The 13,072-nt window shown below is 56.0% G+C and overlaps 1 protein-coding gene across 33 annotated transcripts in view; it reads right to left on the bottom strand.

Annotated features, from left to right (window-relative positions):
- Positions 1–11,945, bottom strand: part of PHLDB1 (pleckstrin homology like domain family B member 1) — a 46,332-nt gene extending 34,387 nt beyond the window's left edge. For 24 of the 33 annotated variants that reach the window (XM_081065043.1, XM_081065012.1, XM_081065017.1 and 21 more), the window contains exons 1-5: positions 8,822–8,957; positions 7,346–7,445; positions 6,538–7,135; positions 5,753–5,876; positions 4,584–4,754 (exon numbers count right to left, since the gene is read on the bottom strand). In XM_081065043.1, coding sequence (XP_080921169.1) covers positions 4,584–4,754; positions 5,753–5,876; positions 6,538–6,597 — 355 coding nt within the window. In that variant the 5' untranslated portion in view covers positions 6,598–7,135; positions 7,346–7,445; positions 8,822–8,957. Of the gene's footprint in view, positions 1–4,583; positions 4,755–5,752; positions 5,992–6,537; positions 7,136–7,345; positions 7,446–8,821; positions 8,958–9,576; positions 9,719–11,862 lie in introns of those variants that run through there. The other 9 variants (XM_081065038.1, XM_081065010.1, XM_081065019.1 and 6 more) reach the window with 9 other exon arrangements.
- Between the last annotated feature and the right edge of the window lie 1,127 nt (positions 11,946–13,072).

The following is a 13,072-nucleotide window of genomic DNA, read 5'->3' as shown; positions in this document are numbered from 1 at the left end:
GAAGAGGAAGTGATGGAGGAGAAGAGAAGGGAGCGGGATGGAGAGGGCGGGGCGGGGCGGAAGGATGCGGAGAGGGTGCAGGCGCGGGATTCTGGCACCAGGGCAGGAGTAGAAGTGGGGCAGGGTGTAAAAGGTTCAAGGGAGGTGACAGAAGGAAAGGTGAGAGGTAAATAGAGAGACCAGAGGGTAAAGCGCCAGGAGGCAGGAGTGAGAAGGGGGTCTCCCTGAGAGCCCACTGTGGTAGGAAGTCACCAGAGGCCCAGGATAGGGCCAGCCTAGCCCCTGACTGGCTGGTCACCTGGGGCCAGTCCCACCTTCGGGCCTTATCTACAGAATGAGGAGGTTGGCTTCAATGACAGCAGAGGTTAAGCTCTTGACATTCCATGATTCTACATATCAGAGAGATGACCGGAACTTACAGGGATCTTACAGGGAACTTACAGCTAGGTCATTAGGTTCTGCTCTGGCCCTCAGTCTGCCACTGTGATAAGGTCCCTCCTGGGTAGGAAGTTCAGGCCAAACCGGTGCCCCGTGCAATGTGAGCAGCACTAAGCCCAGCTCCTGTTTCCAACCTAAGCACCTCCTTTTCTGCCCCCTCCCTGCTCCCTACACTCCCAAGCAGCTCACCTCACCCTACAGACCAGGCTAGACCAAGCACTGCCCTTTCAGGGCCAGCCCACTTCCCTAGGGTTCTAGAAGCGAACCCTACCTCCCAATCACAACCACCAGTGTGCTAGCACCAGCCTAATGAGATACCCTTTCCATCTGGGAAACAGTGTCACCTGCTTCTGGAGCCCCCAGGCATTCTGGGCCAAGCAAGTAGCTACCACCCAGCTTGGGCCCCAGATCGTTCCAGGGACCTGGCGTCTGGACACCAGAACCTTAAGGGACACACTGTGTTCTCTCAGACACTCAGCATGCTCAACACTCACACAGCCCCACACACTTTTTCTCAGATACACACCAACACTTGCTCAGTCACACAGACCCCACTTTAGCTATGCACATTGAGTCACAAAAACATCCCAGTCAAACATGCCCTGTCTCTCACACACATTTATTCTCACACACACAACCCCATGGGCACCAACCCCCCTCTTACTTACATACTCACTCAGGCACAGATATCCTTTCATTCAGTCCCTGGAGACACTCTGAAATCAAAAGTCAACCTCCTTAGAGAAATAGTCAAGCGATTTTTCCATTCTTGCTGAATACCTACACATCCTGCCTGCCATACACTCACACTTGCACACGTATCTGATTCCCCTTCTAAAGGAAAAAGGAAAAATCATATAAGGTCAAATGCGAAATAGGGGGAACCTTTAAAAAAAATCTTCTGAAGAAGAGTGATTCATCGGTCTGGAAACTGTGATGGCCAGCTGGACAGATACAGCGGATGCCCACCAGTGATTAAATAGTGTAAGAGACAGGCACAAGAAGTGGGGAGCTAGGAGCCTTTGCTTTTTCTCTCCTTCCTTCGAGCTTTATTAGTCAAGATCTTTATCAGTCTTATAACAGAGGCTAGCTGACGGCTTCAGTCCCATTTTACAGAAGGAATAAATGATAATTGGGTGGGAGAGGAAAAGGTTCAGTGTCCTAAATCCCAGAGGGAGGCAACTGGACAACCCAGGAATCCTGGCTCCCCAGCCATGTCCTAGGGAGCTTCCCCTGCTGGCCCTCACACAAGTCCCTACCCACCAATGAGGGGCTTCGCGAGTGAAGGAGCTGTGGAGACAAGCACTGGCAGCAAATGCTGGGAGTGGATGGGGACCTACTGTCTAGACAGCCTGAGCCCTGAGTGTGTGGCTTTCTAGGCCCTTCTCTACTTAGTCCCCTCCCAGATCTTTCATGTGGTCTGGTGCTGTGGTCCCAGGGTGTGGCAGCCTCGACCCAGATTAAGATTCCTCCTCATTTCCTTGGTCCTATTCCCAGCTCCACCTCTTGCGCTGTAGAGAAGAAGGCAGTGTGTGCTGTGCCAAGATACCCGGGTATGGGAGTAGAATCAGGATCTTCCTGGTTCCCTCACTTCAGGCTCCCATGTCCATAGCTCTAGCTAAAGGTTGGCATCTGCTTTCTGCCCACGTTCCCCCACCCATGGCTCAGGCACATTCCAGCTGGAAGAGCCTGTGACTGCCATCTCTTCCAGTCATGTTGTGTACCTCTCCAAGTTGCCTATGGCTGGGCACAGTGCCCAGAATGATGCATCTAAGGCCTGGCCCAGCCAGAGCAGGCTCCTTGTTATTTCTAGGGTAGCCCTCTGTTTTTCAAAGAGGAGGGTACCTTGTACAAGGTTGGATCAGGGGAACAAGACAGGGAAAATGTGCACAAATGCCCACAGATAGGCACATGGCCAATGAGTTCTCACAGACACATAGGACCACCATCAGTCCTGAGTTCACTCCTGCCCTCCACTCGAACATTCTGCTCCATAAACACAAGGAAAGATACAAACACAGAGATACACAAGCCCAGAGTCACAGACACATCCGGAGATACATAAACACACTCCAGTTACACAGAAATACAGAGATAGCACATGCACCCCAGAGCCACCCAGTTTCCAGGGAAACGCACTCCCAAGAATGTCCGGAGTGGGGCCAGGCAGGGCTGGGCTTGGTGCCTTGCTCCAGAGATGAGACAAGGAAACCCTCAGCTCCTGGAGCGCAGGGGAGGGGGAGTGCTGGAAAGAACACCCGTTCCTTTGTGCCGCTGCCTCCCCCTCCCCAGGCTGCCAAGCTTCTGGGACAGGCGAGCCTAGACAAGAAGGCCGTGCGGTGGGAGGAAGAAAAAGGGAAGGAGGCTTAGGGTCAGAAGAGAGTAGGGTACATACTTGGCAGGCTGGGCTTTTGGCTAGGAAAGAGCTGGGGGTCACTGGAACCACAGGAAATGCCTAAGAATCCATCTTGGCCCAGGCCCCCATCTTCTCTGGGAGCTAAATGACGCACTGGGAAGACCAGGCAAGAGCATGGGCTCCTCCACCCTGCTCACAACATAGGGGAGGAATGTTCCTGCCCATGGACGTGAGGGATTTGGGGCCGGAGTAGTAAGGGCTGGGCTCTTTCTCCAGCTGTCTTTGAACTCTGCCCCTATCTCTCCCTGTTACCTTGTCTCACTTCCATGCACTCAAATCTTTGGGAAAAGGCTCTCTTTGAAATTGAAGAGGACTACCAGGAACCAGATGGCATTACAGCCAAAGTCCCAGTTTATGGGGGTTCCTTCTCTCCTATGGGAGTCAGAGACCTTGAAGCCCTGGAGGCGGCAAGGGCCTGCCTCCCTGAAGTCAGTTGTCCACCAGACACTAACCCAAGCGCAGGAAGAAAGGAGTAGGGCAAGGCTGGGTCTCCTGGGTCAGCTGTGAAGGGAGTAGCATTTAAAGAGACCCCAAGGGGTGTGAAGAAAAGGGGAGAGGGAAAATAGAGTGAGTGGGATTTTTAGTCTAAAGGAGCTTATACCGTGTTTCCCCAAAAATAAGACCTAGCTGGACCATCAGCTCTAATGCGTCTTTTGGAGCAAAAATTAATATAAAACCCGGTCTTATTTTAATATAATATAGAACCAGGTATAATGTAATATAATGTAATATAATTAATATAATTAATATAGTTAATATACATAATAAATATAATATAATATAATATAATATAATATAATATAATATAATATAATATAATAATACTGGGTCTTATATTAATTTTTGCTCCAAAAGACGCATTAGAGCGGATGCGTCTGGCTAGGCCTTATTTTCGGGGAAACACGGTAGCCAGTAAGTGGTAAGAGTCCTCAGAAAATGATGTCAGGACACAGTCCTTCTGCTCAGAGCCAGGCTTAGCCCAGAGCTCCCATCCTCATGTTAACCGCTACTCCCCACCCTAATCTGCTTTTCTCATTCCCCTAATATGATGATTCACCATATAAATTGATGGCCAGGGCAAACACACTTGTTCTGTCAAAGTGCCAGTTGGGCCAACCCCTTACCTGCCTGGTCACCATAGTAACTAGGGGCCCCTAGAGCTACCTTACACAACAGAATGGCCTGTTGCTTTGGGAAACAGAGTGGTAACCATATTCATGACCCAAAAGCTACTGTCAACAGTGTTTTAACAGGAGTGGGCATGTCCTCAGGTTTTGCCATCAGATTTTGCCCTTGCCCAATCCCCATCAAGTGGTATTGTCTTCCTTTCCCCAACCTCTACAGCTTTTCAGAACACAATTCCCACTTGGCATCATGGTACAATGCCATTGTCCCCCTCATTGCTGCTCCAATCGCTCTCCCCTAACAACCACTAATGATCACACCACCACGCCCCATGCCCTTTGATAGCAGGAATTGGAAACTCTTCTCTCCCTGTGGTGTGGGGAGGAAGGATGGGGTGACCAGAGAAGAAAAGCAGGCTGAAGACACATCTGGATGCCAGAGGGGTTTGGGATGTTGTTTAGGCACGTCAGATGCACCTGAGCACCCCACTCCGATATGGTCACTCAGGCAGTTACCATGGTAACCACCACAGCAAGCTCCCCTTGCACCTCTCATGCACAAGCTTTTAAACAGAGGCCCCTTCTTTTTAGGTATCAAGCCTTACCCTGAGTGAGCCTGGTGGGCTGTCGGACAGGCAGCCCATCAATAGCGCAGGCATTGCCACAAGGGTAGAGGGTGAGGGTGCCCCGCAGGTTCTCGATGTAGCAGTGCTCTGGAGCCAGACCTGGGCCCTGCAGTGAGATGTCCTTGGCCGCAGAGCCAATCACCGTCCTTCCTGAAAACAGGAGGCAAACTGAATAAGAGGGTTTGTCCCGGCTGAGGAGCCAGGGACAGGGCAAGGAGAGCCACAGTGGAACTATATTTCCACCTCCTACTCCAGGGAGAATCACTGCCCACCACTAGTCACCCCTTTCGGACCTCTGAGCCTGGTTGAGACAGTAAGTGGTAGAAGCTCTTCTCAGACAGAGAAAACTCGAGACCAGACATGGGAAAGCCCACAGAGTACAGTAGGATTCAGACTCCATAGATAGAGTAGAAAAGGGGGACTTCTTTTCTGCAGACCCTTCCTTAGTTTCTCCAACTCTCTCTCCCTAAGTCCTTTGTCTCCTTCATCATGCTACCCCCTCTTTTCTTCTAAATCTCCCTCTCTTCTTCTTCTTTCCCTCCATTCTACCACCTACAACCCTTGTCCTCCCTTACTCCCTCTCCCTTCAGTGCAGCCTCTCCTCTCACTGCTTCTACATGTACAGACCTTCCCCTGGCAGAGCCTCTGGAACTGGTATTTGGAGAATGTGAGGAATGTAGTATCACCCAGGCAATAAGTGCAGCCAGGGGAGAAGAGAGGAAGGGCAGAAGCTGCAAAGTGAAGAGGTTGTGCCAGGGCCTTATCTTGAGAGATTTGCCCTACTCCCATCTCTCCATTCTCCACCGGTACCTTCTCCCATGCCAGGCATTGCCCTGGAGTGGGGCCACCTCTCTACTTGGCCATACCGGTTGCTAAGAGCAATGTGCTCTCCTGTTTCAGTGCTCTCCTCCTTGTTTTTAAGCTGATCTTTAATCCCAGTCATGGAGCCAAATTATCTACCCAAAAGGGCAGGCAGTCTGGGGAGCCAGAGACAAGGGACGCAAAGTGATGGGGTGCGATGGCACAGCCTCTCATTTGGGAGAGGTGAACACTGCCAACAGCAGAAAGGCCCCAACACATGCCTGGACGCCATGGCAGGAACGTCTACAAGGATGGAGGGGTGGCAGGCGGGACGCCCCTCAACTTACCTTCCTCCAGCGGGAGAAGGGTGATAGCAGTGCTGAGTCGCCCACTGCCCAGGCTCACCAGGTGGGGCTCGTCAGTTTGCACTTTCAGCCCTTTGCCCGTCTCTATCAGGTCCAAGGGGCCTTTCTGCAGGCAGTGGGGGTGGGGGATAAACATCCTTAGAGACTCCGGGCCAGCACTTTACCATCCTAGTCCAGGTCACACCAGCACTCTCTCCAGCACTTCCCCTCTCCAAAGGGCTCTGAGGGTGTTGAAAGGCTTAGCACCAAATCTTGCATAGAGCGTTATTCCACCAAATTGTAATTAGATCTGAATCTAGGCCACTAACTTGTCCCAGGGGATTTATCTCAAGTCTTGGCTTAACTGCCCCCTTTGTCTATTAAGACAGAAACAAGGAGAAAGTAAGGGGAGCAGGGAGGCACTGGGTAAGAGGAGGGGGTACTGTAGAGGAAAGTCAATCAAGACTTGTCCCTGTAGACTCGTCTGTGACAATCCACTTGGCTAATGACTGCCCCTTTTAAAGTAAATCACAAGGGTGGGTGGGGACATGGATCGAGGAGAGGAATATAGCTCAGACTGAAAACCACTTGCTGCCTTTCCAAGGGTATTTGCTGGGTAAACCAATTAACCTGATTCAGATAAAGACTTAGCTGTTAATAGGCTTGGGACCTGGGAAGGGCAGAGCGGCACTGCTGCTCTCATCCTTGGGCTGGGACTACAGGTCCATAGAGGAGCCCAGCGCATCCTCAGCAACAGTCCTTTGCCCCATGGCTCCAACCCCACTCACCTGCACCATTGCTTGGGTCTTGCATGCAGAGCCTACCTGGTTCCTATTGAGAGTGTCCATGGTTCTGGGTCTCTAGGGCTCCTGGGGACACAGCAGAAAGCAGGTGAGGTGGGAGGCCAGAGCACAAAAGAGAAAGGAGTAGGCTACGTGTCAGGGCTCTCAGGGCAGGGGCAGCACCAGGCACTGTCATGTCCAGTATGCTTATGCTGAAGGAAAAGTGGAAGCAGCTCAGGAGCTTTCTGGGGGAAGGCAGTGCCACATCTTCAGCCACAGGATGGGTACTACATCACACCAGTCCCAGCCCTTGCCACCAAAAGCACAAAAAGTCCTATAAGGCCCAAGCTGCATTTCTGGGTTTTCTTGCCTCTGACACCCACGACCCAGGTTTTGACAGCTGAGGACCCTCAGATATCTGGAGCTGTAAGCAGGGTGGGGAAAATCGACCTTAGTGGGAGAAGCTGAATCCAAGGAATCCTCTCCAAGGGCACTGTTAGCCCCCAGCTGGGTGGCAGGGCTGACACAGGAGCTTCCTTCCCCAATCTTTGCCTTTCTTCTTCTCCCTTTGTCTCTTTTCCCAGGGGTCTCGATAGGATGTTTTCTTAAAGGAGACACAACAAGAAAAACTCAACCATTCCTGCCATCTTTTTATGTCTCAACTCCTGCACCCTCTCTTCCTCAGAAAGCAAGCTCACCCCCACACAATCAGCAAAAAACCAAACACACAATCAAAAGCAAAAAAACCCCAACTCAGTACTCACTAATACTGGGAATATAAGATCTTGGGGTCTTAACCTGATTTGGCACTTACGAAGCTTAGATCCTTAGAACCAAGGGTAAAATAGATTTCGGAACCAGAACTTGAACTCTTCCTCACTCATCTCTTTCTTCTTGGCTTACATTTTTGGTACCTAAGAAATGTGAGGAAGGACCTTTGTGTACTAATGTGTACCTACATGCCCATCCCTTGATCAACTTGCTAAGGTGAGAACTTCTCATTTGTTGCTGAAATGTTACTGGGGAAAGCTGAGAAGAATGTGGCTGAAAGTAGGGAGGGAGACCCAAGAACGCAGGATTTCCCTTCACTTTCTCTTCCAGCCATCAACCAGGTGACTTGGAGGGCAAGTGGGGGCAGGAGCCGGCATTCCAAAGGATGTCTGACCCTGGCAATGGGGCCCAAGAGCCTCCACCATAGAGTTACTAATTTTACCCTCCCAGCTTCCACCCTTCCGGGCCTGGACTGCCTCATCTCCGTCACCATTTCCACCCACGCTGGCGGAAGAGAGGCCAAACGGGGCCTGGGGCCCACCCCAAGTCTGCCTGGAAAGAGGGAAGGAAGGGCCATTAATCTACACCAAAGCCTCAGCTGGCCTGGCACCTCGTCCGGAGATCTGGTCATGGGTACACATTTCCAGGGACAGAGGCTGTTGTGCTGCTTCTTTCAACTCACGGAAATCCCTCAGCATTCTCCGAAGGAGGAGAGGCGAGAGACAGTGGATCGGGAATGGGGAGTTTATATAAAACGGGGGGGGGGGGGGGTAAGAAAAACTGAGTATCAGGCCCTTTTCCATAAAAAGGGAATAACGATTAAAAAAAGGCCATCAGATTAGCGCTTGCCTGGTACGAGGAGTGATTAATAAATGGGCGCAAGACTTCTTTGTGGCCTGACAGAAGTAGTCTACAAGTACGTCGTGCCGAGAGGCGGCTGTGCGAGCGCACCGCAAACCCCCGCACGTGCTCACGTGCCTCTCACGGTATGTACGTCATAGCTCACGAAAACCGGTAGGTTTTTGAACGATTGTCTGGAGATTCAGGTTTTATTAAATGGCCGTCTGTGAAGCACAAAGCACTAGAAACATGCCAATTATTAGTATGCGCTTTGTGACCTTGAAGAAGTCACTTCACTTTTGTGAGCCTCAGTTTCTTCATTGGTCACACTTGTCGCTATCACGCTGCGAGGCAGCTGTGCTCGTTTATTTACACCGACGAATTTCAAGTGAAGATAAAGATTGTTAAGGGGTAAGGTTGACAGGGAACAAGAGTGATTAGAAGAGAAGGGAGAAGGGAATAAGGAGATGAAAGGAGAGGGCGCGGTAAGGAGAGAGGCGTAGGGAAAGACGAAGATAAGAAAAGATGTAGAGATTGGGAGGTGCGAGGCTGTGGCCCCAGCTCGGAAACCTAATCCGGGTGAGGCGGAAAGATACTGCAGAACCAGCGCGTCTCAGGACCCGGGCTGCGCCGCGGCCGGAGAGCAGCCACCTGGGGGCGCGTGGTCCTCGGACCTCACCTCCGGCCTGGACGGCGAGGCCACGCTGCGCCGGGGCGCCCCCAACCGGCCGACCCGCTGCGTGGCTCCGGGCGGCCCCCCACCTCCGGCCGGGTTGGTCCGTCTCGCCGGCCCCGCCCGACCTCTGCGCCTTTCGGAGAAACCCTGCCGGGCTGCCGAAAGAGAGACAGAGACGGAGAGACAGAGACGAGCAGAGAGAGAGAGGAGAGAGAGAGAGAGAGAGAGAAAGGAAGGGAGGGAGGGAGGAAGGAAAAGAGAAAGCCTCCTGCAGTGCGAGTACCGCTTTCCAGCCCGCGGGGTGGGAGGGAAGCGCCCCCGCCGGCGCCGGCTCTCGGCAGCCCTCCCGTACCGCGGTCACAGATGCCCCAGCACCTCCCCAGAGCAGGGTGGCAGAGACCTGGGTGTCTGGTGCCGACGTGAACAGGGTGTGTGGGGCGAGGCCCGGGAGCTGCCAGGTGACCCCGCTCGGGTCCGGCGCCTCCGGCCTTCTCGCCGAGTGGGATCAGCAGCCCTACCCAGTCCCCAGCCCTCTCCGCCGAGTGGGGCGTCCAGAGTCACCCGAGTGAGGGTGGAGGGAGGCCCCAGGAAGGGCCGAAGAGGTCTGGAACCAACAGGCACAGGAGGCGATCCAGGCTCCAAGCTGGGCCGCAGACGAAAGGTCCACGGCGGGCCCCAGAGCGGAAGGAAGCCCGGCCCTCGGTGGCGCCCCTGCTCCGGCGCTCCCCCGGGCCCTGCCGGGCCGCTCCACCCCTCACCTGTGGCCAGGGGCCCCCCGAGGCCTCGCCCGGGCGTAGCACGTCTGGGGCCCGAGGCCTGCCAGGCCGAATCGAGGTGCTCTGGGCCCGCCGCCGCCTTCGCCTTCCCGCTGCACATCCGCCCTCGGGGAAGGGCCGCGGACAGAGGAAGGAGTCGGGAAGGAAACCGAGGCTGGGAGCCCAGCGGGCGGGTTGCCGGCGTAGGGCGGGGGCGGGGGCGGGGTGCGGCGTGGAAAGGCCCGCGGCGAGAGAACTCCGCGGACACACGGAGAAAACGAGGGGTCTGCGGAGGGATGGGGCCGGGAAGGGGAGACGAAGGGCCCCGGGGGGGGGAAATGGAAGAGGGAGACTGCGGGGCAAGGAAAATGAGAGCTGGGGAGGGAAGGTGAGGCCAGCGAGGTGGGGAGAAGGGGAAGGAGATGGGGAAGCGGGACAGAGTCCGGGGGACACAGGGACAGAGCCGTAGGCGAACTGGAAGGCCAAGAAAAGAGATGGGAAGACTGAGGACAGACAGGCCCTTGAGGACCGGGGAAGCAGCGGACGGTGCCGAGGGCAGTTGCAGGGGAAACGGCGGGGCGGGGAGACGCGGAGCTGAAGGAAGAAGGGGAGACAGGGCAGCCGCGGGGCCCAGGAGCGGGGGAGAGCGCAGGCGGTCCAGGAAGAGAGGGCACCCAGCGGGGGAGAGGGGCGTGAGCACAGTTCGGGTTCCGCTTTTTATTTGTGTGGGGGGTCGAGGTGGGGTGCGGGGAAGTGCAGTCCCCCACATCGTAGGCGGAGCGGGGTGTCCGCCAGGTGGGACAAGGCCGCAGTGTTGGGCCGCCGGCGGAGCCGCCCCGCCCGCGGCTGACGCCGGACAAGCGGCCTTTCTTTGGCACAGCGGGGAGAAGGAGCCGCTTGTTTGCGCCGCTGGGGAAACCGGGGGCCCCACAGACCCCGCCCGCTCCCCGCGGAACAGCTGCGGGAAGGAGTGCGTGTGTGTGTGTAGGGGGCTGCGCGTGTGACGCATGTGAGTGTATGAAGAGGCTGCGTGTGAGAGGTGTGAGGGGGGACTGCGTGTGGGAAGGTGAGTGGGGTGGGGGCTGCGTGTGAGGTGTGTGAGCAGCGGGGCGGGGTGTGGGAATGGGGGTGTGCGAGAACTGCGTGAGTGCGGGTGCCACAGGTGTGAATGGAGGTTTCACGTGAGGGCTGCGCTGGTGTGCAGTGTGTCGAGTTCTGGGTGTGTGGAAGGGTTCCGCGCATTTCGGGGTGAGAGACTCGGGGGCTGTGGCGTGTGCGTGAGTGATGCAGGCTGGGCTCGCCGTGCGTGTTGCCGCGTGGGACCTCGGACGTGTGGGGAGCTGTGTCTGTGTGGGACGGAGGCGATGAGTCAGCCTCCGGGAGCCTCCGGGGCTGCTGAGCTAACGGACCCAGAATGCAGCCCCGCCCCGGCGCCCTGGGTCCCCACGGGGTCTTGCGGTCTCCGGGCCAAGCCCCCGCTCGCGCCCGCCTCGGCAGAAGAGTCCGCGGGCGCCTCGCAACCGCGCGCCGGTGGTCCCTCCCAGCCCCCGGCCACCCCGCCTGCCCGCCCGCACTTCCCCTCTCGTGGGAGGTGGGGTGACTTGACCCGCGCTCGGGGGAACTCCGCAAGGGATTCGGATCCGGATTGCACGGGTTTGTCAAGGGGCTGGGACTCACTCTCCAGGGTACCCCATCCGGCCTCCCAGACCCCAAAAGACGTGGGGCGAGCCCGGTAGGTCCCAGACGTGCCTCCCATCTCCTGAACCCACCCATGCCTCGGAGCCCGACTCAGCATCCCTCCTCGTGGGTCAAAGCGGCCCAGCCGGGGACCGGAGCGTCATGCCCCAGGGGATCCCCTCCCCGTGCAGGGCTCTCAGTCCTGCGTGGGTGGGAGAGGGGCAGCCGTGGGGCGCAGGCGGACCGGACTCCGCAGTTGTCCGCGGGTTCCTCTGGGTACCCGCAGAGTCTTGCTGGGGCTGGCTAGGATAGGCGTCCCTCCAGGGCATGGGTGCGAGGGCCCCCTCTGGCGGCGGCGCGGGCAGAAGCTCGTGGGGGCAAAAGCAAGATGCTCGCCGTAGAGCAGCGGCGCCCACTCCCCACAAAGCCCCTTTCGCCCCCACGCACTCACCTGGGACATCCCCACTTCCCCCACAGGTTTCTTCCGGGGGCCCTAGCCCAAAGCTGATAGGAGGGCTCGCGCCAGGCCCCAGGGACTGCCCCTTATTCAGTGCCAGCCGCGCGGCGGCGAACGAGGCCCGCAGGCTCTGTAGAGGGAGGGAGGGTCCTTACCTCGGGGGAGAGGGGGACACCAGACCCTCAACCTGGCTCGGCCGCCGCGGCCTCAGGCTCAGGACGACACTGGCTTTTCGCTGGGAGCCCGGGGAGTAGGAGGAAAGCGAACGGGTCCCGCCCCCCTCCCCGCTAGTCCCCGCCCCCGTCCCCCGTCCGGTCGGCCCGGCCAGCCAAAGAAGACGCCCTTGTGGCGCTGGAGCCCAAGGTTCCCCCCCTACACACTCACACACACACAACCCTTTCCCATAGCAGCACCTCCCCCCACCCCCACCCCCCGCCTGCACAGCGCCCGCTTTGTTCCTCTCTGCAGCTGGGCTTTCCACTACCACCAACGCACACACACTCCTCTCCCTCCTCCCCCTCTCCCCTTTCGGACTTCTAGACCACCCTACACCCGTAGGCTTTAAGGCTTTTCTGAGTTGTTTTTGACAGGTTTTTTTTCCTCAATCTCTTCTTCCCCCACCTTTTAAAATCTTAGATGTCTGAATCCTCCATCGGCTCCCAGTGAACCCCTCCCTAATCGTAGCCCTACAACATACTCAACATCTCCAGAAAATTTGTTGAGGGTACCCAGGTCTGCCCCCTGTCTCCCTTTCTCCTCACCCTCTTTCAAGCACCATCATGAAACTATAAATGGGGCTGATAACCCTGCACATCAGGCTTGGCAAATTTTTCTAAGGATAGGTATAAGACATATTAAAGTGCCATGCAAACTGTAAAGCACAGGAAATTAACATCTTGCCCCCATGTAGCTCCACCCCCATCCCAACCTTCTGGATTCCAATTGGGAGGCAAGCTATAGATACACAGTTGAGCACACCATGATAGCAGTTTGGGTCTCTGTAGGAGTAGGGAGATAATAAGAAAGAAAGGGGGGGGGGTGGCTAAAAACCTAAGAGGAGCCTAGAAACTGAGTCTGGTTGAAGTCATTCCTCACCTCAACCCCAACCCGAAATCCAACGCTGACAGTGGATCCTTACCTTGCAAAGCCAGCTCGTGCCCCAGGAGACTGACTGCGGAGGCCGCAGGGAGGTGAACTCAGCAGGACTGAACTTCTTTAACCTGCAGCAGAGGGATTCCTGAGACTCTTCCTCACTGAAGGAGGGAGCAGAAAGCCCCCAAGGCTGGCATAAATTCCAGCTGGGGTGGATCACAGAAAATAATGTGTTCTCTTTGGCATGGACAAATCTTGTTCTGACTCAGTGGC

This window comes from Rhinolophus hipposideros (genome assembly GCF_964194185.1).
Source record: "Rhinolophus hipposideros genome assembly, chromosome: 10".
NCBI classification, from domain to species: domain Eukaryota; kingdom Metazoa; phylum Chordata; class Mammalia; order Chiroptera; family Rhinolophidae; genus Rhinolophus; species Rhinolophus hipposideros.
Note: the sequence above shows the minus strand (reverse complement) of the source record. Positions and strands in the feature narration are given on the sequence as shown.